Source organism: Microcaecilia unicolor, chromosome 5 (assembly GCF_901765095.1).
Source record: "Microcaecilia unicolor chromosome 5, aMicUni1.1, whole genome shotgun sequence".
NCBI classification, from domain to species: Eukaryota; Metazoa; Chordata; class Amphibia; order Gymnophiona; family Siphonopidae; genus Microcaecilia; species Microcaecilia unicolor.
Window position 1 is genome coordinate 36,202,064 of NC_044035.1, and position 25,450 is coordinate 36,227,513.

The following is a 25,450-nucleotide window of genomic DNA, read 5'->3' on the forward strand; positions in this document are numbered from 1 at the left end:
TGACATAAAAAAGAAAAACTCTAAATTTAAACCTGGGAATTTCAAACCGTCTCAATTTAAATTCTAAATACCTAAAAAGTTTGAAATATAGGTTTTCCGGGTGTCTCACCTTGTAATTTCTAGGGTTAGAGAATTACAAGGTGAGACACCCGGAAAACCTATATTTCAAACTTTTTAGGTATTTAGAATAAAAAAGAAATATAAATGAAACAAAACGAAAAATGTTACAGGCACACCCCTAGAAGTCACCACGTTTGCTAGATCTGATGGAATCATATCAATATACGTCATGAGTCTATTGGATCCCTTCCATATAAGGCAATTTGTGACACTGCTTCAAACAGTTGCATCCAGCTGTTTCGGTAAATTGCAGGAAGCTAATGAAATCATTTCAGAAGCAAGGGCATAATAGCAGTAGAAGCTTAGCTATCGCTTGTGGTGGTTACTTTTACAATACTGTAGTGCAAGGAGATTGAAGATTTCTTTTTAGTCGAGGTTAGAGATAGGCAAAATGAGCAAGATCAGTGAAATCATAAACCCCATCTTTAATCCAAATATTTATCTATTGGGTGGGCGGCTTTGTTGCCGACCACAATACAAGTTTACTAAATGACAAAAGTCTCCCAATCATGGGCAAATACTTGGAAAATATGCAGCCTTTCACAACCACAACCATTTTACTCTACTTTCTTCAAAATAATTTCAGCTGGCACAGCGTATGCACTATATAGTCAGCCTGCATTAACATACATGATTAAAAAAAGAGGTGGGGTACAAATAGACTGGTATCTCAGCAAACACTATAAATGATAGCCTTATCAGATCCAAACATGTCTCTTTCAGGCAGGCAAAAGTCTAATTTGAAAATAGCTATTTAATATGTAGTTTCTTATAAGTTCAAAAGTAAAAATGTCAGTTCGGTACACAACACTGGGAGAAACTGTCCAGCACAGAGGACTACTGGATGTTAAGCCATTATCTTTGGAGCCTGCTTAACGGCAAAGCCCCCGCCTTTAAAATGAGTTCCGTCTACTCTATGAGACTGTATTATAGATGTCCCCACGTCAGCCAAAGTCCTTTCCTTCTCCCTGAAAAAAAAGAAAGAAAGGCTCATTTTACTTTCATCATCAACCATACTCTAAACAATACAATTCTTAGTATTTCCATGACATGACTGCTCAACTGTTAACAATACGTTGATTAAACCCTATTTTAGTTTAACAAACAAACAAGGTACCTCCTCTGAAAGAATATAATTATGTTTATTTATTTATTTTATATTTATTAGTATTTAAAAATTTTACAAGCCTTTAATCTTGAACATAAAAATCAGGAACGAAGATACAATAGTAGAAATTGGGTTTCCCCATCGTAACGAACTGAAAATTAAATTAAATTCCTTGTCTTAGACCACAAATATGAGGGGGGTAGAGTCATCTAAACTCAGAGGAAGAGTATAAAAAGAAAATGTTTCCAGTCATAAAGCTTAGCACTTAACTCACCTATATTTATATTTGTATAAGCCTAATCCAAATACAAAACCGTTTTAATTCTAACAAACTATTAGAAACATATTATACACTCTTCCTAAATTATCTTTTTCAAATCAATAAAGGCACATAGCTGGTCTGGCAAAAAGAAAACATATTTCACACCCTAATACTTTACATTACATTTGCAGGGATAATTTAAGTGGAAAAAACCTCCTAACACTAATATTTCTGGTCTTAAAGCCAGGAAGGCTTTCCTCCTAACCTGCGTTGATTTTGTTACATCAGGATAAGTCCAAACTTTTTTCCCCCAAAATAAAGTCTGAATATTACGGAGGGCTAGCCTCCTGACTGCTTCCAAATCCTGCTCAAAGACAAAAGAAACTAATAAAGTCGATCTTTCAGATTCTGTTGATAATGACGCTTCCAGTATGTCGGAAATGTCTAGGAGTTCTTTCTTCTCATGAACAGGTACTTCCATCATGTTTCCTATTAATGTTTTATTTGGCAAATAATATATTCGATTAATTGGAGGTATCGTTTCAGGGGTGAATTTAAGTATTTCAAGTAAATATCTTTTAAAGACTCCCATAGGCGTATAGCCTGGTGCAGTACGAAAGTTCAAAAATCTTAAATTTAATCTTCGATTATAGTTTTCCATTTGTTCAATCTTGCGATTCAAAATCATGTTATCTTTAATCAAAGTCCCAGTGCAGTATTGAACAGATTTTAGTTCACCTTTTATATCTTTAATTTTGTTATTAACTTCCTTTTTCATAGAGGAAAAAGCCATAGAAGAAGTATTAACAGTACTTACTGCTGATATCTAATTCGTAGATTTAACCACTATTTTGTCCAAATGCTGGAGAACATCCCAAATAGAGTCTAGCGTTACCGCCTCATCTGGTTTTCTAAAAAACGTATGACGTTCAGTCAGGGCCAGTAGATTCTCCTGACCTCCTGTTGGCTGAACTTCCTCGAAACGGAGTACTTCCTTGAATACCTTCTAAGGTAGGAAGTCTCCCCTGGGGTGTGAGCCCAGCAGGGAGAGGTGGTGGATTAAGCGCCGGGGGTGATAAGGTGACATCCAGCCCCAAGACTTCGGTTTCTCCTCCACCCGAAGCAACAGCAGGGCCCCTCTTGGTGTCCTCTGAACCGGTGAGTTTCTCTGTAAATCTCTCCATTGTTTGCTGAGAGGGAGAAGAGGTCCTGGTCGTAGAGGTAGCAACCCTTACCGACCCCTTCCTTTTCATACGAGGCATAATTAAATAAAGAAAAAAAGAGAAGTTCTCCCAACAAAGAGAGATCCAGAGAGCAGATCTTAGTGTGCTGCCATCTTGCTCCACCCCCATAATTATATTTAAACAATTAAGAAAAAATATAACTGATGACAGCTAAAGGTATTAAGTATCTCATTACAAATGACTGGAACAATGTAATCTGAGAATCTGAAGGTATAACTATTGGACAAGTTACCCTAACAAAGCAAATATTTGTTTTTCAACTGCTAACGTATGAAGTCAGAATTCATATCCCAGTGAAATATATACTGATTTTCTAGCAGCTAACATACTAGAAATCTTGTGGTATTGCAGCTGGCATCAACAAACGCAGAAGAACGAAAGTCCTCCGCGTAGAGAATCCAAGCCAAGCAAACACAGCAGGAGTGACATGAACGATGATGCAAAAACAAAACGCCCAATGGACTCAAAGAGTTCACATCAGAAGCTTTATTAACATGTAATCGACTCGACACAAATTGTGTTTTGGCCACAGAGGCCCTGCCTCAGGAGTCCCTGTAAGGCATGGTTATATACAGTGGTGGAAATAAGTATTTGATCCCTTGCTGATTTTGTAAGTTTGCCCACTGACAAAGACATGAGCAGCCCATAATTGAAGGGTAGGTTATTGGTAACAGTGAGAGATAGCACATCACAAATTAAATCCGGAAAATCACATTGTGGAAAGTATATGAATTTATTTGCATTCTGCAGAGGGAAATAAGTATTTAATCCCTCTGGCAAACAAGACCTAATACTTGGTGGCAAAACCCTTGTTGGCAAGCACAGCGGTCAGACGTCTTCTGTAGTTGATGATGAGGTTTGCACACATGTCAGGAGGAATTTTGGTCCACTCCTCTTTGCAGATCATCTCTAAATCATTAAGAGTTCTGGGCTGTCGCTTGGCAACTCGCAGCTTCAGCTCCCTCCATAAGTTTTCAATGGGATTAAGGTCTGGTGACTGGCTAGGCCACTCCATGACCCTAATGTGCTTCTTCCTGAGCCACTCCTTTGTTGCCTTGGCTGTATGTTTTGGGTCATTGTCGTGCTGGAAGACCCAGCCACGACCCATTTTTAAGGCCCTGGCGGAGGGAAGGAGGTTGTCACTCAGAATTGTACGGTACATGGCCCCATCCATTCTCCCATTGATGCGGTGAAGTAGTCCTGTGCCCTTAGCAGAGAAACACCCCCAAAACATAACATTTCCACCTCCATGCTTGACAGTGGGGACGGTGTTCTTTGGGTCATAGGCAGCATTTCTCTTCCTCCAAACACGGCGAGTTGAGTTCATGCCAAAGAGCTCAATTTTTGTCTCATCTGACCACAGCACCTTCTCCCAATCACTCTCGGCATCATCCAGGTGTTCACTGGCAAACTTCAGACGGGCCGTCACATGTGCCTTCCGGAGCAGGGGGACCTTGCGGGCACTGCAGGATTGCAATCCGTTATGTCGTAATGTGTTACCAATGGTTTTCGTGGTGACAGTGGTCCCAGCTGCCTTGAGATCATTGACAAGTTCCCCCCTTGTAGTTGTAGGCTGATTTCTAACCTTCCTCATGAGATTTTGCGTGGAGCCCCAGATCTTTGTCGATTGACAGTCATTTTGTACTTCTTCCATTTTCTTACTATGGCACCAACAGTTGTCTCCTTCTCGCCCAGCGTCTTACTGATGGTTTTGTAGCCCATTCCAGCCTTGTGCAGGTGTATGATCTTGTCCCTGACATCCTTAGACAGCTCCTTGCTCTTGGCCATTTTGTAGAGGTTAGAGTCTGACTGATTCACTGAGTCTGTGGACAGGTGTCTTTCATACAGGTGACCATTGCCGACAGCTGTCTGTCATGCAGGTAACGAGTTGATTTGGAGCATCTACCTGGTCTGTAGGGGCCAGATCTCTTACTGGTTGGTGGGGGATCAAATACTTATTTCCCTCTGCAGAATGCAAATAAATTCATATACTTTCCACAATGTGATTTTCCGGATTTAATTTGTGATGTGCTATCTCTCACTGTTACCAATAACCTACCCTTCAATTATGGGCTGCTCATGTCTTTGTCAGTGGGCAAACTTACAAAATCAGCAAGGGATCAAATACTTATTTCCACCACTGTAAGTAACCATATGACTTACAGGGACTCTGATAGTATAGAGAATGGAGTAAAACCCAATTAAAGTGTGTCGGTAACAAGAGCGCTAACATTCAAAGTTGCTGGCAACCAATAAAGGGAGGAGGGGACGAGTGAAGAAAAAAGGATTCTTAAAGAAGATCAGGATAGTTAACTTGAAAAAGATTCTGGACATCCCAGGTGAACTGTACTCCCAAGTAATGAAGCTCCTTGGGAGCTCATTTAAAAGGAAAAGAGTCCTGTAAAACCTCAAAAGTGGACTGAGACCTACCTACAACCCCATAGATTTTGTAGAATTAACTTACTGCTGAATAGGCCTTGATCTCGTTCAATAAATTAGGAAAAGAAATCAGGGGATGAGTAAGGGACAAAAGAACGTCATCCGCAAATAAGATAATTTTAAACTCCTGAACTCCCCTTACTACCCCACTAATGTCAGGATTAGCCTATACAGCCTCAGCAAAAGAGGGTATGATGGGTGCCCCGCGTGAGAGTAAACAAAGCATAATTACTGCCATTAATTCGGACACACGCTTTTGAGAAATAAAAACTCTGGATCCATGAACACTAAAAATGTCCCACCCCCGAACTTAGCCAAGACCTTATCAAGAAATTCCAAACGTACCCTATCAAATGCCTTCTCGGCATCCAGAACAAGAAGACACATTGGTGTGCCAGTGCTTTTAGTAACATAAAGCAAATCGACCGTCCTTCTCACATTATCCATTGCTTGTTACTGAGCCACAAAACCCACCTGATCTGGATGAATCAAAGTAGGGAGCACCCCAGCCAGACCTTAGTCAAAATTTTTACATCTGTATTTAAAATAGAGATAGGATGATATGAAGCACATTCAATTCTTTCCTGATCAGGTTTTGGAATGACAGCCAACTAGGCCTCCATTATCGTAGGGGGCAATGGCTCACCATCACACACTGAGTTCAATATCAGTGCCAACAAGGGGGAAAGGTCTGTTGTGCCATGCTCGCTATTATGATCATGTCTCTCCCCTTCTCCAAGCTCATCATTGTCTTCCTGTTGAGCAGTGGATCATTTACAAGACATTATTGCTTACCTTCAAGGCCTTACAGACTGGTCTGAGTACCTATTCTTCCTTACAATTCCTTATTCTCCCTCTCACTCCCTCCGTTCCCTAAATGATCACCATTTGGTCTTACCTTGTCCTAAATAGGCAATTTTGGAGTCTACAAGGCATCGGGCTTTTTTCTTTGCTGCTCTATTTCTTTGGAATTCACTACCATTATCCCTCCATACAGAATCTTCTATTAAACAATTTAAGGGACCCTTTTACTAAGGCACAGCTAAAAATGGCCTGCGCTGGTGTAGGCGCGTGTACTGGACACACACAGGTCCATTGACACTGCCCAGTTAGCAACACGTGGTAGAAAATAGAAATTATTTTCTGCAGTGCATTTTGAACGCACGTCAAAATTAGAATTACCGCCCAGGGAACGCTAACAGGGTGGTAATTCTAATTTGATGCACACTGTATGCGAGTAGGCACCTACACGCCTTAGTAAAACGGCCCCTAAGAGCCCCTTGAAGACCTGGCTCTTCACACATGCATTTAACCCTGGTTAGGAGGGGAATGTGGTCTTAGTTCATTGGATGCTGCTCTTGTTTCCCATCCCTTCCTTCCCTCCCCTAAGGTCCCCGTCTTCCCCTCCTTTCTCAATGTGTTCTCCTATCCTTTCGCAGTGTTTCTCCATCGTTTTATTAATATTGTCTTCTTTTATGAATGATAGTCTTTCCTATCCTATCAGGATTTTATAGTTCTTTTCTTACCACTTTTCTGTTGTAATTTTGATATTGTAAACTGCCTTGGTCTACCACTTAGTGAAGGCGGTATAGCAAGTATACTGTAATAAATAAATAGATAAAGGCCAACAGCAAAAGCCTTATAAAATTAATTAGTAAAACCATCCAACCCATGAGACTTTCCAGTGGGCAACTGTTTAATAACCTGCAAAACGTCCTTCACTGTAATTCACGCTTTCAAAGCATCACACTGCGCTGAAGGCAACGAAGGCAGCGGCCTTGCAGCGAGATAACTATCAATAGATGTAAAACAAATAGCCGCATTTGATGTACACAAATTTTGATAAAACTGCTGGAAACATTTATGAATCTGAGAAGATTTAGTCAAGCAGATCCATGAATGCATCCTTCACTCGCAAAACATGCCTATCAGCTCTTGCCCTGCGTAGTTTAGTGGCCAAAAGGTGACCAGGTTATTACTATATTCATAATGTGTTTGTTTCAACTGAGCATTAACAATTGTTCATCATGAATAGCAGAGCCCAAAGGTCCGACATCGCTCCAGACACATTGTGTCGAGTCTCCAAGAGCTTAAGCTGTTTCAAACACCAGCCCAAATGGACCTGCTGAGCTCTAGCACACTTGCTGGCTCTCGGAAAAAAAAATCCCTGAAAGACAACTGTAGAAGCATCCCACAGAATGCACAGGGAAGTCCTCAAGTCCATATTAAGATCAAAATATTCACACAAAACCTTGTTAAAGTCGGCCATAGTTCTTCATCTTGCAACAATACATTGTTAAAAGTCCAACGCATATCTCTGATCTCTTCACACAAAGATCACCCATAGGGGAGCATGATCAGAGATAGTAATGTGGCTGATAGCAGAAGTGCAGCCCATATCAGGAAGAGTCTTATCTACAAAAATATAATCTAATCAAGAGTAAATGGCATGGGAGTGAGATTAAAAAGTGTGGTCTCTAGTTGTTGGGTGACCCATCCTCCAAACATTACACAATCTGAGACTATCAACCATCTGCCCAAAAGCCCTGGACAACTGAATATCTAGAGCCAATGGGGGGACCGTATGATCCATAATGGGCTGCATAGTTGCATTAAAATTACATAAGTACATAAGTATTGCTATACTGGGACAGACTGAAGGTCCATCAAGCCCAGCATCCTGTTTCCAACAATAGCCAATCCAGGTCACAAATACCTGGCAAGATCCCAAAAAAGTACAATACATTTTATGCTGCTTATCCTAGAAATAAGCAGTGGATTTTCCCCAAATCATTTTAATAATGGCTTATGGACTTTTCTTTTGGAAAGATGTTCAAATCTTTTCAAAACCCCACTAAGCTAACTACTTTCACTACATTCTCTGGCAGTGAATTCCAGAGTTTAATTACACGTTGAGTGAAGAAATATTTTCTCTGATTCATTTTAAATTTACTACTCTGTAGCTTCATTGCTTGCCCCTAGTCCTAGTATTTGTGGAAAGAGTAAACAAGCGATTCATGTCTACCCATTCCACTCCACTCATAATTTTATAGACTTCTATCATATCTCCTCTCAACCATCTCTTCTCCAGGCTGAAGAGCCCTAGCCGATTAAGCCTTTTCCTCATAGGAAATCGTCCCATCCCCTTTATCATTTTCGTCGCCCTTCTCTGTACCTTTTCTAATTCCACTATATCTTTTTTGAATTGTGGTGACCAGAATTGCACACAGTATTCGAGGTGCGGTCGCACCATGGAGCAACACAAAGGTATTATAGCATCCTCATTTTTGTTTTCCATTTCTTTCCTAATAATACCTAACATTCTAATTGCTCTCAGCCGCTGCCACACACTTAGATCCCTTTTCTGGTCATTGACTCCTAATGTGGAACCTTGCATGACGTAGCTATAGTTCGGGTTCCTCTTTCCCACATGCATCACATTGCACTTGCTCACGTTAAACATCACCTGCCATTTGGATGCCCAGTTTCCCAGTCTCGTAAGGTCCTCTTGTAATTTTTCAAAATCCTCTTGCGATTTAACAACTTTGAATAACTTTGTATCATCAGCAAATTTAATTACTTCACCAGTTACTCCCATCTGTAGATCATTTATAAATATGTTAAAATACAGCGGTCCCAGCACAGACCCCCACGGAACCCCACTATCTACCCTTCTACATTGAGAATACTGACCATTTAACCCTACTCTCTGTTTTCTATCTTTTAACCAGTTTTTAATCCACAATAAAACACTATCTCCTATCCCATGACTCTCCAATTTCCTCTGGAGTCTTTGGTGAGGAACTTTGTCAAACGCCTTCTGAAAATCCAGATACACAATATTGACTGGCTTACCTTTATTCACATGTTTGTTCACCACTTCAAAGAAATGTAATAGATTGGTGAGGGAATATTTCCCTTCACTAAATCCATGTTGGCTTTGTCTCATTAATCCATGCTTTTGAATATGCTCTGTAATTTTGTTCTTTATAATAGTCTCTACCATTTTGCCCAGCACCGACATCAGGCTCACCGGTCTATAATTTCCCAGTTCACCTGTGGAACCTTTTTTTTAAAAACGGCGTTACATTGGCCATTCTCCAACCTTCCGGTACCATGCTTGATTTAAAAAATAAATTACATATTTCTAACAATAGTTCTGCAAGTTCATTTTTCAATTCTATCAGTACTCTGGGATGAATACCATCCGGTCCAGGTGATTTGCTACTGTTCAATTTGTCAAATTGCGCCATTACATCTTCCAGGTTTATAGAGATTTCATTCAGTTGCTCTGACTCATCAGCTTTGAATATCTTTTCTGGCAATGGTATCTCTCCCAAATCTTCCTCGGTGAAGACTGAAGCAAAGAATTCATTTAAACTCTCCACTATTGCTTTGTTTTCCCTGAGTGCCCCTTTTACCCCTCGGTCATCTAGCATTCCAACTGATTCTTTTGCTGGCTTCCTGCTTTTAATATACCTTAAAAGTTTTTTTGCTATGTGTTTTTACCTCCAACGCAATCTTTTTTTCAAAGTCCCTCTTTGCCTTCCTTATCAGTGCTTTGCATTTCACTTGCCATTCCTTATGCTGTTTTTTACTATTTTCAGTTGGATCCTTCTTCCGTTTTCCGAAGGATTTTCTTTTAGTTCTAATAGCTTCCCTCACCTCACATTTTAACCATGACGGCTGTTGTTTGGCCATTCTTTCTCCTTTTTTAATAATGGAATATAATTGGCCTGGGCTTCCAGGATGGTATTTTTGAACAGCATCCATGCCTGATGTAAATTTTTGACCTTCACAACTGCTCCTCTAATTTTTTTTTTAACAGTTCTTCTCATTTTATTAGTCTCCTTTTTGACAGTTAAATGCTAACATATTGGATTTCCTGTGTGTATTTACTCCAAAGCTGATATCAAATCTGATCTTATTATGATCACTGTTATCAAGTAGCCCCAGCACCAATACCTCCAGCATCAGATCATGAGCTCCGCTAAGGAGTTGGTCCACTAAGGACTAGGCTCCTGTATCAGCTGCTCCATAAAGCAGTCCTTGATTTCATCAAAGAATTTTACCTCCCTTGCATGCCCTGATGTTATATTTACCCAGTCAATATCGGAGTAATTGAAATCACCCATTATTATTGTGTTGCCCATTTTGTTAGCCTCTCTAATTTCTAATAACATTTCTACATCCGTCTGTTCATCCTGGCCAGGTGGATGGTAGTACACTCCTATCACTATCCTTTTCCCCTTTACACATGGAATTTCAATCCATAGGGATTCCAAGTTGTGTTTTGATTCCTACAGAAATTTCAATCTATTTGATTCAAGGCCCTCCTTAACATACAATGCTACCCCTCCACCAATTCGATCCACCCTATCACTACAATATAATTTGTACCCCGGTATGATAGTGTCCCACTGGTTATCCTCCTTCCAGCAGGTCTCAGAGATGCCTATTATATCTCATTTTTCATTTAGTGCAATATATTCTAACCCTCCCATCTTATTTCTTAGGCTTCTGGAATTCGCATATAGGCATTTCAAACTATGTTTGTTGTTCCTATTTACATCTTGCTTAGCCAAAATAAGCAACCCCCTGGCAAAATGCTGAAGGGCCAACAAACGTTTAGCAAAAAATTGATCCTGATGCTCATTTGGAGCATATACAGAAGTTAAAGTAACCTCTTCCTGCTCTAATAACAGATGCAACAAGAGGAACCAACCATCAGGATCCTGCTTCATATGGAGAAGCTGTACTGACACATTAGCATGAAACAAAACAGCCACCCTAGGTTTCTTATCCCCATGAATATCATAAGCACAATAAACAGTTGGATAACGAGGTTGAGACAATAAACATTCCTACGAGTTAGATCTCCTAGTGTTTCACTCTCCAGTAACATCATTCAATCTGGTTTTCCCATACAAAGGGTCTAAGCCTGTTTCCAAACTCTATTTTCTTCTCTCTTTGACCCTTTAATTTTGGAAAAACATCCTTGCCAGCAAAGGTTAATGTATCTTTGCACACAGTCTGAAAACAGCATGATTTGAACCTGAGCACATTAGTATGACATTATCCAAGCCTCCTCTCAGAAGCTAAACTAAGGGGCCCTTTTACTAAGGTGCGCTGAAAAATGGCCTGCAGTAGTGTAGATGCATGTTTTGGGCGCAAACAGAATCATTTTTCAGCGCACCTGTAAAAATGCCTTTTTAAAATTTTTGCCGAAAATGGACGTGCGGCAAAATGAAAACTGCCCCACGTTCATTTTGGGTCTGAGACCTTACCGTCAGTCATTGACCTAGCGGTAAAGTCTCACGTGGTAACCAGGCGGTAATGACCTATGTGCGTCAAATGCCACTTGGCGCGTGTCCGATATGCACGTCCAAAAATAAAAATTATTTTTCAGACGCGCGTATTGGACGCACGCCAAAAATGAAATTAGCACAAGAGCCATGTGGTAGCCGGGCAGTAAAGAAAAGCTACGAGATTGGTATGGGATTTGTGTTCCAAGACGTATGAGGAGAGACTTGCTGACCTGAACATGTATACCCTGGAGGAAAGGAGGAACAGGGGTGATATGATACAGACGTTCAAATATTTGAAAGGTATTAATCTGCAAATGAACCTTTTCCGGAGATGGGAAGGAGGTAGAACGAGAGGACATGAAATGAGATTGAAGGGGGGCAGACTCAAAAAAGATGTCAGGAAGTATTTTTTCACAGAGAGAGTGGTGGATGCTTGGAATGCCCTCCCACGGGAGCTGGTGGAGATGAAAACGGTAACAGAATTCAAACATGCGTGGGATAAACATAAAGGAATCCTGTGCAGAAGGAATGGATCCTCAGGAGCTTAGCCGAAATTGGGTGGCGGAGCCGGTGGGGGGAAGAGGGGTTGGTGGTTGGGAGGCGAGGATAGTGGTGGGCAGACTTATAAGGTCTGTGCCAGAGCCAGTGGTGGGAGGCAGGACTGGTGGTTGGGAGGCGGGAAATACTGCTGGACAGACTTATACGGTCTGTGCTCTGAAAAAGACAGGTACAAATCAAGGTAAGGTATACACATATGAGTTTATCTTGTTGGGCAGACTGGATGGACCGTGCAGATCTTTTTCTGCCGTCATCTACTATGTATATTATTATTTTGGTGCACGTTGGGCGCGCGTAGACGCTTACGAGGCGTAGCAAAAGGGCCCCTAAGTCTCAAATTGTTTCTAGTAAGCTAAAAGCACCTGCTGCTCCTTCCTATAAGGTTATCGGAGCAGTGTTTAAAGTTTGTAATTTATATTTGGCTCCGGTCCGTTACATTTATGAAGCTGAGAGAAAAACCCATTCCCTTCTACAAACAGGGTTCTTGAAATACTCAGTTCTTCAATCTCTGATGAGTGTATCAGAGGGCGAAAACCCCTTCTGTTCTGCATTTATTTTTATTCTAAGCTGTTAACGCATTGGCCCATTTAGTCTGTGGCTCCAGGCAGGTTTCCTGCCATGACTTTTCAGAAGTGCAAAAAAATAATTTCATGGCTGTTTTGAGCTGAAGTTCTCAATGCTTGGTTTTCATCCTCTTGCCATTTAGTGATCCCTTGTCAATATTCCACGTCTTTTTGAATTCCATCAACATTTTTGTCTACAGCACCTCCTCTGGGAGTACATTCCAGACATCCGCTATATAAACTGTTCTTGCAGCCCACTGTTTTATGGCTCCTACCTGCTGCATTCATGCAGCTGAGGGAGAAAAACTCCTTCCCCTGGGAAATGCTGAACAGTTCATGCTTTTTGACAACACATTTGATTAACGAAACCTGTTTTCCCGACTTTGTACAACAAGGCTTTATCACTAAACCCACTTTAAGTGAACATTCTGAAAGAAAATAGGACCAATAGAAGTAAAACATGCATCTTTCCTTGATATAACCATCAGTTTAAAAACAGCATGGGAAACCAACGCACAAACAGTTATGAACGTTCTTACTGGAAACAATGCAGGTGCCCATTAGTTTGCGAACCTGTGAGGTACTTGTGACCTAGAATGGCCACTGCTGGATACAAAATATTCGGCTTGTTGGACCTTTGGACCTAACCCAGTGGAGGAGTGGCCTAGTGGTTAGGGTGGTGGACTTTGGTCCTGGGGAACTGAGGAACTGAGTTCGATTCCCACTTCAGGCACAGGCAGCTCCTTGTGACTCTGGGCAAGTCACTTAACCCTCCATTGCCCCATGTAAGCTGCATTGAGCCTGCCATGAGTGGGAAAGCGCAGGGTACAAATGTAACAAAAATAAAATAGATACTATTGGAGATTCTACATGGAATGTTGCTACTATTGGAGGTTCTACATGGAATGTTGCTATTCCACTAGCAGCTATTCCACTAGCAACATTCCATGTAGAAGGCTACTCAGGCTTCTGTTTCTGTGAGAAGCAGAAGCCTGCGCGGCCACATTGGTGATCTGCAAGGGCCGACTTCTACATGGAATGTTGCTAGTGGAATAGCAACATTCCATGTAGAAGTCGGCCCTTGCAGATCACTAATGTGGCCTAGTGGTTAGGGTGGTGGATTTTGGTCATGAGGAACTGAGTTTGAATCCCACTTCAGGCACAGGCAGCTCCTTGTGACTCTGGGCAAGTCACTTAACCCTCCATTGCCCCATGTAAGCCGCATTGAGCCTGCCATGAGTGGGATACAAATGTAACAAAAATAAAATAGATACTATTGGAGATTCTACATGGAATGTTGCTATTCCACTAGCAACATTCCATGTAGAAGGCTGTGCAGGCTTCTGTTTCTGTGAGTCTGAGGCTGCGCAGGCTTCTGTTTCTGTGAGTCTGACGTCCTGCACATATGTGCAGGACGTCAGACTCACAGAAGCAGAAGCCTGCGCGGCCACATTGGTGGAATAGCAACATTTCATGTAGAATCTCAAATAGTAGCAACAGTGGAGGAGTGGCCTAGTGGTTAGGGTGGTGGACTTTGGTCCTGGGGAACTGAGTCCAATTCCCACTTCAGGCACAGGCAGCTCCTTGTGACTCTGGGCAAGTCACTTAACCCTCCATTGCCCCAGGTACAAATAAGTACCTGTATACAATATGTAAGCCGCATTGAGCCTGCCATCAGTGGGAAAGTGCAGGGTACAAATGTAATAAAAATAAAAAAATTTAAAAATGACAATTACGTTCTTAAAGAAGTAGGAGTGAACCAATAAAAATTGAATCACAGAACCTTGGAGTAAAAACTGATAAAAGAAAGTTGAGAAAAAAGAAGACTGTAAATCTACATAAAACAAATCCGCCCTACTCCTTTGGCATTCCTTTCAAAGGGGACCTTTCTCCTTTTTTTGTTTTCTTATGTTTTGAAGCACAAGGGGCTGTATAGAGCTGCCAAGAAAATAAGAGAACTAGAAAGGCAGCATTTTCCGTATCACAATAAAAATGCTATTTTGCTCTGCCTGCACTACTGGGATAACTGGTTACGGTAAAACGAATGCCTAGATAGGTTAGACAAAGACCTCCCTTTACTTTCCATTATGGCCCCAAATAAAGAACACCAGAGCACCGCTTTGGCTGCTAAGCATCGTCTTAAGAGCAACGCTGTTTAGAAAAATAGAACTGCTGATAAGCAAGGCAGCCTCTGTTATTTTGTTTTCAGTCAAAACCGGCAATAATGCCTGATGCCGCCCTGTACGCTTTGAAAGGAAGCAACAACAGGAAATTAATTCTTTATAAACCATAAAGCTGTATTTCTCTGTTGATCACCCCACCCCTCACCTATCCACACCCATCCTGTTAGAATATCAATGATATGCTTTGATGTCCCCATGCATACCTCCTACCCACCCCCATCCTCCCACCCTGTCAGACTGTCATAGTAATGCTTGAATGTTTTCACTTATATACACTGTCAGCTAGCACATTTGCTTATTTCCGATCTGAGGAAGAAGGGCAACCTTCGAAAGCTAATCAAGAAATGTATTATGTCCAATAAAAAAGGTATCATCTTATTTTCTTTTCCATGTTTTATTTTGTTTGATTTCTATTGATAACCTTAAGAGTGGACTAACACGGCTACCACACTCCTCTATTCTGGCAAGAAAATTTAGTTTTTAATTTTTTTTCTTTTTCCAAGTTAACCAAGATTAGGTCAGAAAAGCTCTGGATAAGACAAAAGACAATTCCTTATATTTCACAAGGATCTGGGTTTCCTAGCCCATTATAAACCATAAAGCTGTAATTCTCTGTTGATCACCCCACCCCTCACCTATCCACACCCATCCTGTTAGAATATCAATGAGATGCTTTGATGTCCCCATGCATACCATCGACCCACCCCCATCCTCCCACCCTGTCAGACTGTCATAGTAATGCTTGAATGTTTTCACTTATATACACTGTCAGCTAGCACATTTGCTTATTTCCGATCTGAGGAAGAAGGGCAACCTTCGAAAGCTAATCAAGAAATGTATTATGTCCAATAAAAAAGGTATCATCTTATTTTCTTTTCCATGTTTTATTTTGTTTGATTTCTATTGATAACCTTAAGAGTGGACTAACACGGCTACCACACTCCTCTATTCTGGCAAGAAAATTTAGTTTTTAATTTTTTTTCTTTTTCCAAGTTAACCAAGATTAGGTCAGAAAAGCTCTGGATAAGACAAAAGACAATTCCTTATATTTCACAAGGATCTGGGTTTCCTAGCCCATTATAAACCATAAAGCTGTAATTCTCTGTTGATCACCCCACCCCTCACCTATCCACACCCATCCTGTTAGAATATCAATGAGATGCTTTGATGTCCCCATGCATACCTCCTACCCACCCCCATCCTCCCACCCTGTCAGACTGTCATAGTAATGCTTGAATGTTTTCACTTATATACACTGTCAGCTAGCACATTTGCTTATTTCCCATCTGACGAAGAAGGGCAACCTTCGAAAGCTAATCAAGAAATGTATTAAGTTATGTCCAATAAAAAAGGTATCATCTTATTTTCTTTTCCATGTTTTATTTTGTTTGATTTCTATTGATAACCTTAAGAGTGGACTAACACGGCTACCACACTCCTCTACCTTTGTGTAAACCTGAACTCTGGTAAACGCACAGACTATATTACTGGATCTTTTTCCGTTCCTGTTAATAGACAAGAAAATGTGCAAGCGCGTTGGATCCAAACTTTGAAGATGAAACCCGTTTTCCGGAGGCATCTGCTGGAAATAGTGTGGTAGATAGTATGGGGACTTTAAATGGAGGAGTGGCCTAGTGGTTAGGGTGGTGGACTTTGGTCCTGGGGAACTGAGGAACTGAGTTCGAGTCCCACTTCAGGCACAGGCAGCTCCTTGTGAATCTGGGCAAGTCACTTAACCCTCCATGGCCCCATGTAAGCCGCATTGAGCCTGCCGTGAGTGGGAAAGCGCAGGGTACAAATGTAACAAAAATAAAATAGATACTATTGGACATTCTACATGGAATGTTGCTACTATTGGAGATTCTACATGGAATGTTGCTACTATATGAGATTCTGTTGCTACTATTGGAGATTCTACATGGAATGTTGCTACTATTGGAGATTCTACTTGGAATGTTGCTACTATTGCAGATTCTACATGGAATGTTGCTATTCCACTAGCAACATTCCATCCACGTAGAAGGCTGCGCAGGCTTCTGTTTCTGTGAGTCTGACGTCCTGCATGTATGTGCAGGACGTCAGACTCACAGAAGCAGAAGCCTGCGCGGCCACATTGGTGATCTGCAAGGGCTGACTTCTAGTGGTTAGGGTGGTGGACTTTGGTCATGGGGAACTGAGGAACTAAGTTCGATTCCCACTTCAGGCACAGGCAGCTCCTTGTGACTCTGGGCAAGTCACTTAACCCTCCATTGCCCCATGTAAGCCGCATTGAGCCTGCCATGAGTGGGAAAAAACGCGGAGTACAAATGTAACAAAGATAAAAATAAAATAAATCATTAAACTGTCACAGCTCACTGTGTTGTTGCTGATATTGTAGTTTCAGGTATACAAACTGCTGTATGCAATCTGCACATGGACAGGAATCATTTTTTATAGCGACGTGGCAATTACCAGGACACAGTGCAATATATATTATGAGATAGAGTTATGTCCTCTATGAATTGCCAGCAATCTTTGGCATCCAGTAGTTTTCCCAAGGCAGAAATAGTTTGCAACATTTCCCTAAACATGATTAAAATTCTTAATATATCTCCGAAAACTAAGTAGTTGCAGATTACTGATTACTTTTGGATTATGTGAATACGGAGAAGGTGCCAAAAGAGGAGAAAGAAGAAAAGCATTTTATTGGGTAAATGAATCAGGCAAAGATTATGTCACATCAGCTACAAAGTGGAGAGTGAAATATAGAGATTATTTTCACCTTCAGAAAGATGTCAAGTTATTCTATAAAATGAGTTTATTAATCAATGAGAATGCGTGTGGCTGTCCTCATGGACACTGAGATTTGAATCTTCTTCCCACAAGGCCAGTGTGGTTCAGATGTATTAGGGTAATAACGTGCTTTCACAGTTACTTGCACATGGAGTCCCTCCAGATTCAGTATATAACTAGTAAGTATAAGTAATCAACTCCTAGAGAAGGAAGGGTAATGTAAGTACTGTGTATCTTGCTGTCCATGGAAAATAAGTAATGCCACACTGGGAAAAGACCAAGGGTCCATCGAGCCCAGCATCCTGTCCACGACAGCAGCCAATCCAGGCCAAGGGCACCTGGCAAGCTTCCCAAATGTACAAACATTCTATACATGTTATTCCTGGAATTGTGGATTTTTCCCAAGTCCATTTAGTAGCAGTTTATGGACTTGTTCTTTAGGAAACCGTCTAACCCCTTTTTAAACTCTGCTAAGCTAACCGCCTTCGCCGGCAACGAATTCCAGAGTTTAATTATGCGTTGGGTGAAGAAAATTTTTCTCCGATTTGTTTTAAATTTACTAAACTGTAGTTTCATCGCATGCCCCCTAGTCCTAGTATTTTTGGAAAGCGTGAACAGACACTTCACATCCACCTGTCCCACTCCTCATTATTTTATATACCTCTATCATGTCTCCCCTCAGCCGTCTCCTCTCCGAGCTGAAAAGCCCTAGCCTCCTTAGTCTTTCTTCATAGAGAAGTCGTCCCATCCCCGCTATCATTTTAGTCGCCCTTCGCTGCACCTTTTCCAATTCTACTATATCTTTCTTGAGATGCGGTGACCAGAATTGTACACAATACTCAAGGTGCGGTCGCACCATGGAGCGATACAACGGCATTATAACATCCTCAAGCCTAATAGAGCAAAAGCTATGAGGCATCTATGTTGATTCCCTTGATGCCTGTGTCAGTGCAGCAGAATCTTTCACCTTTAAGAAGATGGTTTGCCCTCTCAACTCTCACCGCTGCCCAACTTCGATGATGATCAATGCTTTCCCGATATAACTGGTGTAGCTCCTGAGCCCTTTCATATTGATACCTCTGATGCCTATGGGGCAGGATCAGAATTATCTACATAGTAACATAGTAGATGACGGCAGAAAAAGACCTGCATGGTCCATCCAGTCTGCCCAACAAGATAAACTCATATGTGTATACCCTACCTTGATTTGTACCTGCCTTTTTCAGGGCACAGACCGTACAAGTCTGCCCAGCAGTATTTCCCGCCTCCCAACCACCAGTCCCGCCTCCCATCACTGGCTCTGACACAGACCGTATAAGTCTGCCCTCCACTATCCTCGCCTCCCAATCACCAACCTCTCTTCCCCCACCTGCTCTGCCACCCAATTTCGGCTAAGCTTCTGAGGATCCATTCCTACTGCATAGGATTCCTTTATGCATATCCCACGCATGTTTGAATTCCGTTACCGTTTTCATCTCCACCACTTCCCGCGGGAGGACATTCCAAGCATCCACCACCCTCTCCGTGAAGAAATACTTCCTGACATCTTTTTTGAGTCTGCCCCCCTTCAATCTCATTTCATGTCCTCTCGTTCTACCGCCTTCCCATCTCCGGAAAAGATGTTGTTCCATGAGATCCAGGCTGGTCTAACATCCTATTCATCTGGTCACAGCTGCTGCATTCAGAGACGCCATTATGGGGTAATTTAATAAAGGCTTATTTATGCCTATATACACGCATAAAGGACCTCTAATAAAACTACCCTACACATACAAGTAGGTGCTATATCAAGAAGACACATACTTGCATGTGACCCGGGTATGGATGTTTTCACAGGAGAAGTTTGGGAAGATCATGGGCAGACTCTTGAAGTATTTGAATAGGTTACAAAGCACACACCTACAAGCATACTTGATCCACATGAATCTACTCCTGCTCCCAAACTAGTGTAAATGTACATTGCTACATCGTAGCTTTGATTTCAGCAGGTTTTATGGTGGTATTTTATAAAGACACAAGAATAAACTAAGCACCCACATTTACACATTTGTTATGCATGTAGATGTTTAGAAAAATAATATATACATGCATATTTGTGCATATAACCATGTATAAATGATATTTTGCAAATACCTACTAAATTTACAAAGGGAGTATTTGCAAGGGGAGCATTCAGAGGGGCACAGCATGGGCATGCAGGGCTCCCACTTACGCATATAACTTAAAGAAAACTCTCAGTTATATGCTTTCCGGTAACGGAATTCAAACATGCGTGGGATAAACATAAAGGAATCCTGTTCAGAAGGAATGGATCCTCAGGAGCTTAACCAAGATTGGATAGCAGAGCCAGTGGTGGGAGGCGGGGCTAGAGGTTGGGAGGCGGGGATAGTGCTGGGCAGACTTATACGGTCTGTGCCAGAGCCGGTGGTGGGAGGCAGGGATAGTGCTGGGCAGACTTATACGCAGTGGCGTAGCCAAGGGTGGGCTTGGGTGGGCCCAGGCCCACCCACTTTGGGTTCAGGCCCACCCAGTAGCAGCATACCTATGATGTGGCTGGCAGGGATCCCCAAGCCCCACCAACCGAAAACTCCCAACAACTGTCCCTCCTGCATACCTTGTAAGTAGCAGATCTTTGCCTGCAGTGAGCAGTGACATACATACTGCTCGCACTGGCCCCACATGCAGGCAAGAGGAGAGACCAAATCACCTTTGGGACGGGGCAAGGTTCTTCTGCCCACCCATCTTGGGCCCAGGCCCACCCAAAATTGGGTGTCTGGCTATGCCCCTGCTTATACGGTCTGTGCCAGAGCCGGAGTTGGGAGGCAGGACTGGAGGTTGGGAGGCAGGGATAGTGCTGGGCAGACTTATACGGTCTGTGCCAGAGCCGGTGGTTGGGAGGCGGGGCTGGTGGTTGGGAGGCGGGGATAGTGCTGGGCAGATTTATACGGTCTGTGCCCTGAAGAGCACAGGTACAAATCAAAGTAGGGTATACACAAAAAGTAGCACACATGAGTTGTCTTCTTGGGCAGACTGGATGGACCGTGCAGGTCTTTTTTCTGCTGTCATCTACTATGTTATGCTCCAGGACTTACACCAGCTATATGGCCTGGAGTGACTGCAGGTACCTAAATGTTAGGTGCATTGATACCAGGTTATGCTTGTATTCTATAAAAGAACCTAGGGGTCTAGATTTCATTATAGAATGGGCCCAGTAATAGAATTCCACCATAGGCACCTATATGTCTTTATAAAAGAGGCCATAGCGGAGAACCTGAATGAATTGTTTGTTTCAGTCTTGCAGGAAGAAGATATACGAGATCTACCTGTACCAGAAATGGTTTTCAAGGATGATGATGTGGAGGAACTGAAAGAAATCTTGGTGAACCTGGAAGACATACTGAGCCAAATTGACAAGTTAAAGAATGATAAATCACCCAGACCGGATGGTAAACACCTCAGGGTACTGAAAGAACGCAAACATGAAATTGACGATCTGCTGTTAGTGATCTGTAACCTGTTGTTAAAATTGTCTATAGTAACCGAAGACTAGAGGGTGGCTAACGTAATGCCGATTTTTAAAAAAAGGTCTTGGGGTGATCTGGGAAATTAAAGACTGGTAAGCCAGGCAAAATAATGGAAACTATTATAAAAAATAATGGAACACATCGACAAACTTAGTTTAATGGGACAGTGTCAGCATGGATTCAGCCAAGGGAAGTCTTGCCTCACCAATTTGCTTTATTTCTTTGAAGGCATGAATAAACATGTTGATAAAGGGGAGTCGGTTGATGTAGTGTATCTAGTTGTTCAGAAAGCTTTTGACAAAGCACCTCATGAGAGACTCCTGAGAAATGAAAGAGCCATGGGATAGGAGGCAATATTCTGTTGTGGATTAGGAATTGGTTATTGGACAGAAAATAGAGGATAGGGTTAAATGGCCATTTTCCACAATGGAGAAGGGTGAATAGTGGAGTGCCACAGGGATCTGTACTGGGACCGGTGCCATTTTACATATTTATAAATTATCCAGAAATTGGAACAACAAGTGAGGTGATTAAATTTGTAGATGACACAAAACTATTCAAAGTTGTTAAAACATACGTGGACTGTGAAAAATTGCAGGAAGACTTTAGGAAATTGAAAGACCTGCAATCCAAATGGCAAATGAAATTTAATGAGGACAAATTCAAAGTGATGCACATTGGGAAGAATAATCCAAATCACAGTTACCTGATGCTAGGGTCCACCTTGGGAGTCAGTATCCAAGAGAAAGATCTAGGTGTCATTGTAGACAATACGCTGAAATCTTCTGCCAAGAGTGTGGCGGTGGCCAAAATAGCAAACAGGATACTAGGAATTATTAGGAAAGAGATGGTCAGTAAAACCAAGAATACTATAATGCCTCTATATTGATCCATGGTGCAATCTCACCTTGAGTAAATTCTGGTTTCCGTATCTTGAATAAGATATAGCGGAATTAGAAAAGGTTCAAAGAAGAGTAGCCAAATGATAAAGGAAATGGAACTCCTCTTGTATGAGGAAAGGCTAAAGAGGTTAGGGTTCTTCAGCTTGGAAAAGAGACGGCTAAAGGAAGGTATGATTGTGGTCTACAAAATCCTCAGTGGTTTAGAGCAAGTAAAAGTGAATCGATTGCTTACTCTTTCAAAAGTACAAAGACCAGGGGACACTCAATGAAGTTACATGGAAATACTTTTAAAACAAATAGGAGAACATATTTTTTCACTCAATGAATAGTTAAACTCTGCAACTCATTGCCAGAGGATGTGATATCAGCAGCTAGCATATATGGGTTTTTAAAAAGTGAGGAAAAGTCCATAGTCTGCTATTAAGATAGACACGGGGAAGCCACTGCTTGCCCTGGGATTCGTAGCATAGAATGTTGCTACTATTTGGGTTTCTGTCAGGTATTTGTGACCTGGATTGGCCACTGTTGGATGTAGGATACTGGGCTAGATGGACCATTGGTCTGACCCAGTATGGCTATTCCTATGTTCATATATTCTTATGTTCTTAACATTAGGATATGTTAATAGAAATGTACTGTATACCAAAGTTGAAGCAAAAGATGATTGAGACAAAAGTTGAATTAATTAGTCCAGTGAAATATGTAATATATGAAAAACAATAAAAGCAATTTTTAAAATAATTTGAGCTTTTAAAAGGGAGCCAATCATATTCTTAATCCGGAAGATTAGTCAAGCCGCTGCATTCTGTATCTGCTGGAGTTTAGCTATGAGTAAACAGCTTTGTTCTGGGCTCCATCAGATGATGCTACCCATATGCGAAGACTCTGTATCATCCTTGTTCTCAGAAAAACTTAGGGGTCCTTTTACAATTCAGCGCTAAAAGGTGGCCTTAGTATGCCCTTCTGCGGGTCTTTCCTATGCATTAAGGTCATTTTTAGTTCTGCAGTAAGGGCCATTAGCACATGGGCCCTTAACGTCGCCTATTTTGTAGGCGGTAAGGGCTCATGCACTAATCCTGTGCTAATCAGTTATTTTGCAACAATGCTAATACGCTAACTGAATTGAATAGATGCATCCACTCTCTGCCTCCCCAGACACGTCCCCTCGGTGAAAAAATTAAAAATATTTTTTAGCGTGTGGGTAGCACGCGCACATTTGAATCTTACCGTGGGATGCCTCAGCGATAAGATAAATCAGACTACTAGTGATTATTAATTTGTAACAGATTGCTTAGTACGAATAAAGCCTTTGAGCCAAAATAATAATAATAATAAATTGATTCTTACTTAATGCCTTACCATCAAATGATTCTCAAAGCATGTTACATTTTAAATGTATCCGTTTCTTCCTGCTCCTTTAGACTTCCAATTGGGCCTGGCCTCTGCTGAGGCTGTGGTGCCCTATACTTTCATTCATAGATTTCCAATGCTCCGCCCTCCCTCTTTTTTTTAGCCCTCCCCTGCCCACTCCATTCTAGCCCAACCATTTCAGTGACAATTCAGGAACTATAGATCCTAGCTTTATATGAATCCCAGTGAGCGTGCACCCTGGATCTGACCAATAGGTGTCACTGTTGCAGAAATCAAACTTTGGAATCGAACCTTACTCTTCTGCATAGCAGTGCACAACCCAACAGTAGGCCATGGAGGAAAGCAGGCTCTTCTAAAACCAACAAGATAGCAAGCAGTAAGCATCAAAAACACCAAGAGGCTAATATTTAGTGCCATAGCAAGTGCTACAGCTAACTAGATATCTTTATCTAAATCAGCGTTGAATGTACCTGGATAAAGTTTACTGAATGAAGCTAGCCAACTAACTTTAGGACCGCTCTCCAGTATGGCCAAAGTTGTGTGGATAAAGTTAGCCTGACAATGTGATATTCAGAGCTGTCTATCTAAACTCAAACCATACCACAGGGATGCCTGCCAAGCCATCTCTTGGGTCATGGCTAAATTTTGTCTGGTCAGCTTGTCAGCCAGACAAAATTTAAATGCTGAAGTAGGGGGTTGGGGAGGGGGAGATAGAGAATTAAGCCAGGGTTTTTAAAGTTTATACAACAAACGTTCATTATCAGATAAAATTGTCAGATTTCATACTTAGCCTGCTGTTCTTTGCGCTTCTGGGTAAGGTATTTCTTCTTTACATTTTGAAGTTCATTAGCAAGCCTTTCGATTTCATATTTATACTCCTGACTCTGAGATTCATACATATTCAATTCCGAGGATAAGGCCTGGCAAAGAAAAGTTGCAGTGGTGAGTGAGCAAATGAAAAAACCTTTTGAAAAAAAGGTCCCTATAGACTTGATTAAACAATGTCTTTTCCCATAGATACAAAATGGTGGAAAATCTTGTTTAATGCTCTTCAACCAGGGTACTGAGAACATCCTGAAAGAGATCCACATGCACTGTTATCCTTGGGACTTTGGTTTCCTTCTGGCACCAAGTGATTCTCATTTGTTACTCAATATACATTCCGTAATTATTTTTACAGTCTTGCAGGAGTCTGCATACAATGCAACTTGAATTTACTAAAAGTTTTGTGACATCAGAAGACAAAAGCAATTGAAAGGTGATAGTGGCATCCCAATGTGTAAATGCCTATGACTTCAATCTAACCACAATTTCTGCTGGTTTACCCCTAGCATTTTATAAAGACACATTGATGCATATGTGTCTTTCTAAAACAGGCATCTACTTTGTCCTCATACCCAGGTAACCTTTTACAAAATTGCCCCTGAGGGGAGCTTATTCTACAAAAGAAAGTAGGTGACTATGTTCTTTTATAGAACATTAGCATAAGAGCTGAAATATGAGTCTATAATTTAGGTGTGAGCACTTATGTCAGCCTTAGAGATTGTGTAAGTGACCCCACCTCAATGCCAGAGATACGCACATAACTCACAATATTCTATAAGGTACATATGTAAAGGTGAGTCCTATTCTTGTTCTGCCCAAACTCTGCCTATGCACCTGTAAAAAAAACATGCTATGTAAGATATGCATGTATTTAACATAGTAACATAGTAGATGACGGCAGAAAAAGACCTGCACGGTCCATCCAGTCTGCCCAACAAGATAAACTCACATGTGCTACTTTTTGTGTATACCCTACTTTGATTTGTACCTGTCCTTTTCAGGGCACAGACCATATAAGTCTGCCCAGCACTATCCCCGCCTCCCAACCACCAGCCCCGCCTCCCACCACCGGTTCTGGCACAGACCGTATAAGTCTGCCCAGCACTATCCCCGCCTCCAAACCACCAGTCCCGCCTCCCACCACCGGCTTTGGCACAGACCGTATAAGTCTGCCCAGCACCATCTCCGTCTCCCGCCACCGGCTTTGCCACCCAATCTCGTCTAAGCTCTTTAGGATCCATTCCTTCTGAGCAGGATTCCTTTATGTTTAT

At 41.6% G+C, this 25,450-nt stretch overlaps 1 protein-coding gene across 1 annotated transcript in view; it reads right to left on the reverse strand.

Annotated features, from left to right (window-relative positions):
• Positions 1–239: 239 nt before the first annotated feature.
• Positions 240–25,450, reverse strand: part of CFAP58 (cilia and flagella associated protein 58) — a 462,734-nt gene continuing 437,523 nt past the window's right edge. Inside the window, exons 17-18 of the mRNA XM_030202779.1 lie at positions 24,141–24,274; positions 240–1,088 (exon numbers count right to left, since the gene is read on the reverse strand). Coding sequence (XP_030058639.1) covers positions 968–1,088; positions 24,141–24,274 — 255 coding nt within the window. The 3' untranslated portion in view covers positions 240–967. The remainder of the gene's footprint in view (positions 1,089–24,140; positions 24,275–25,450) is intronic.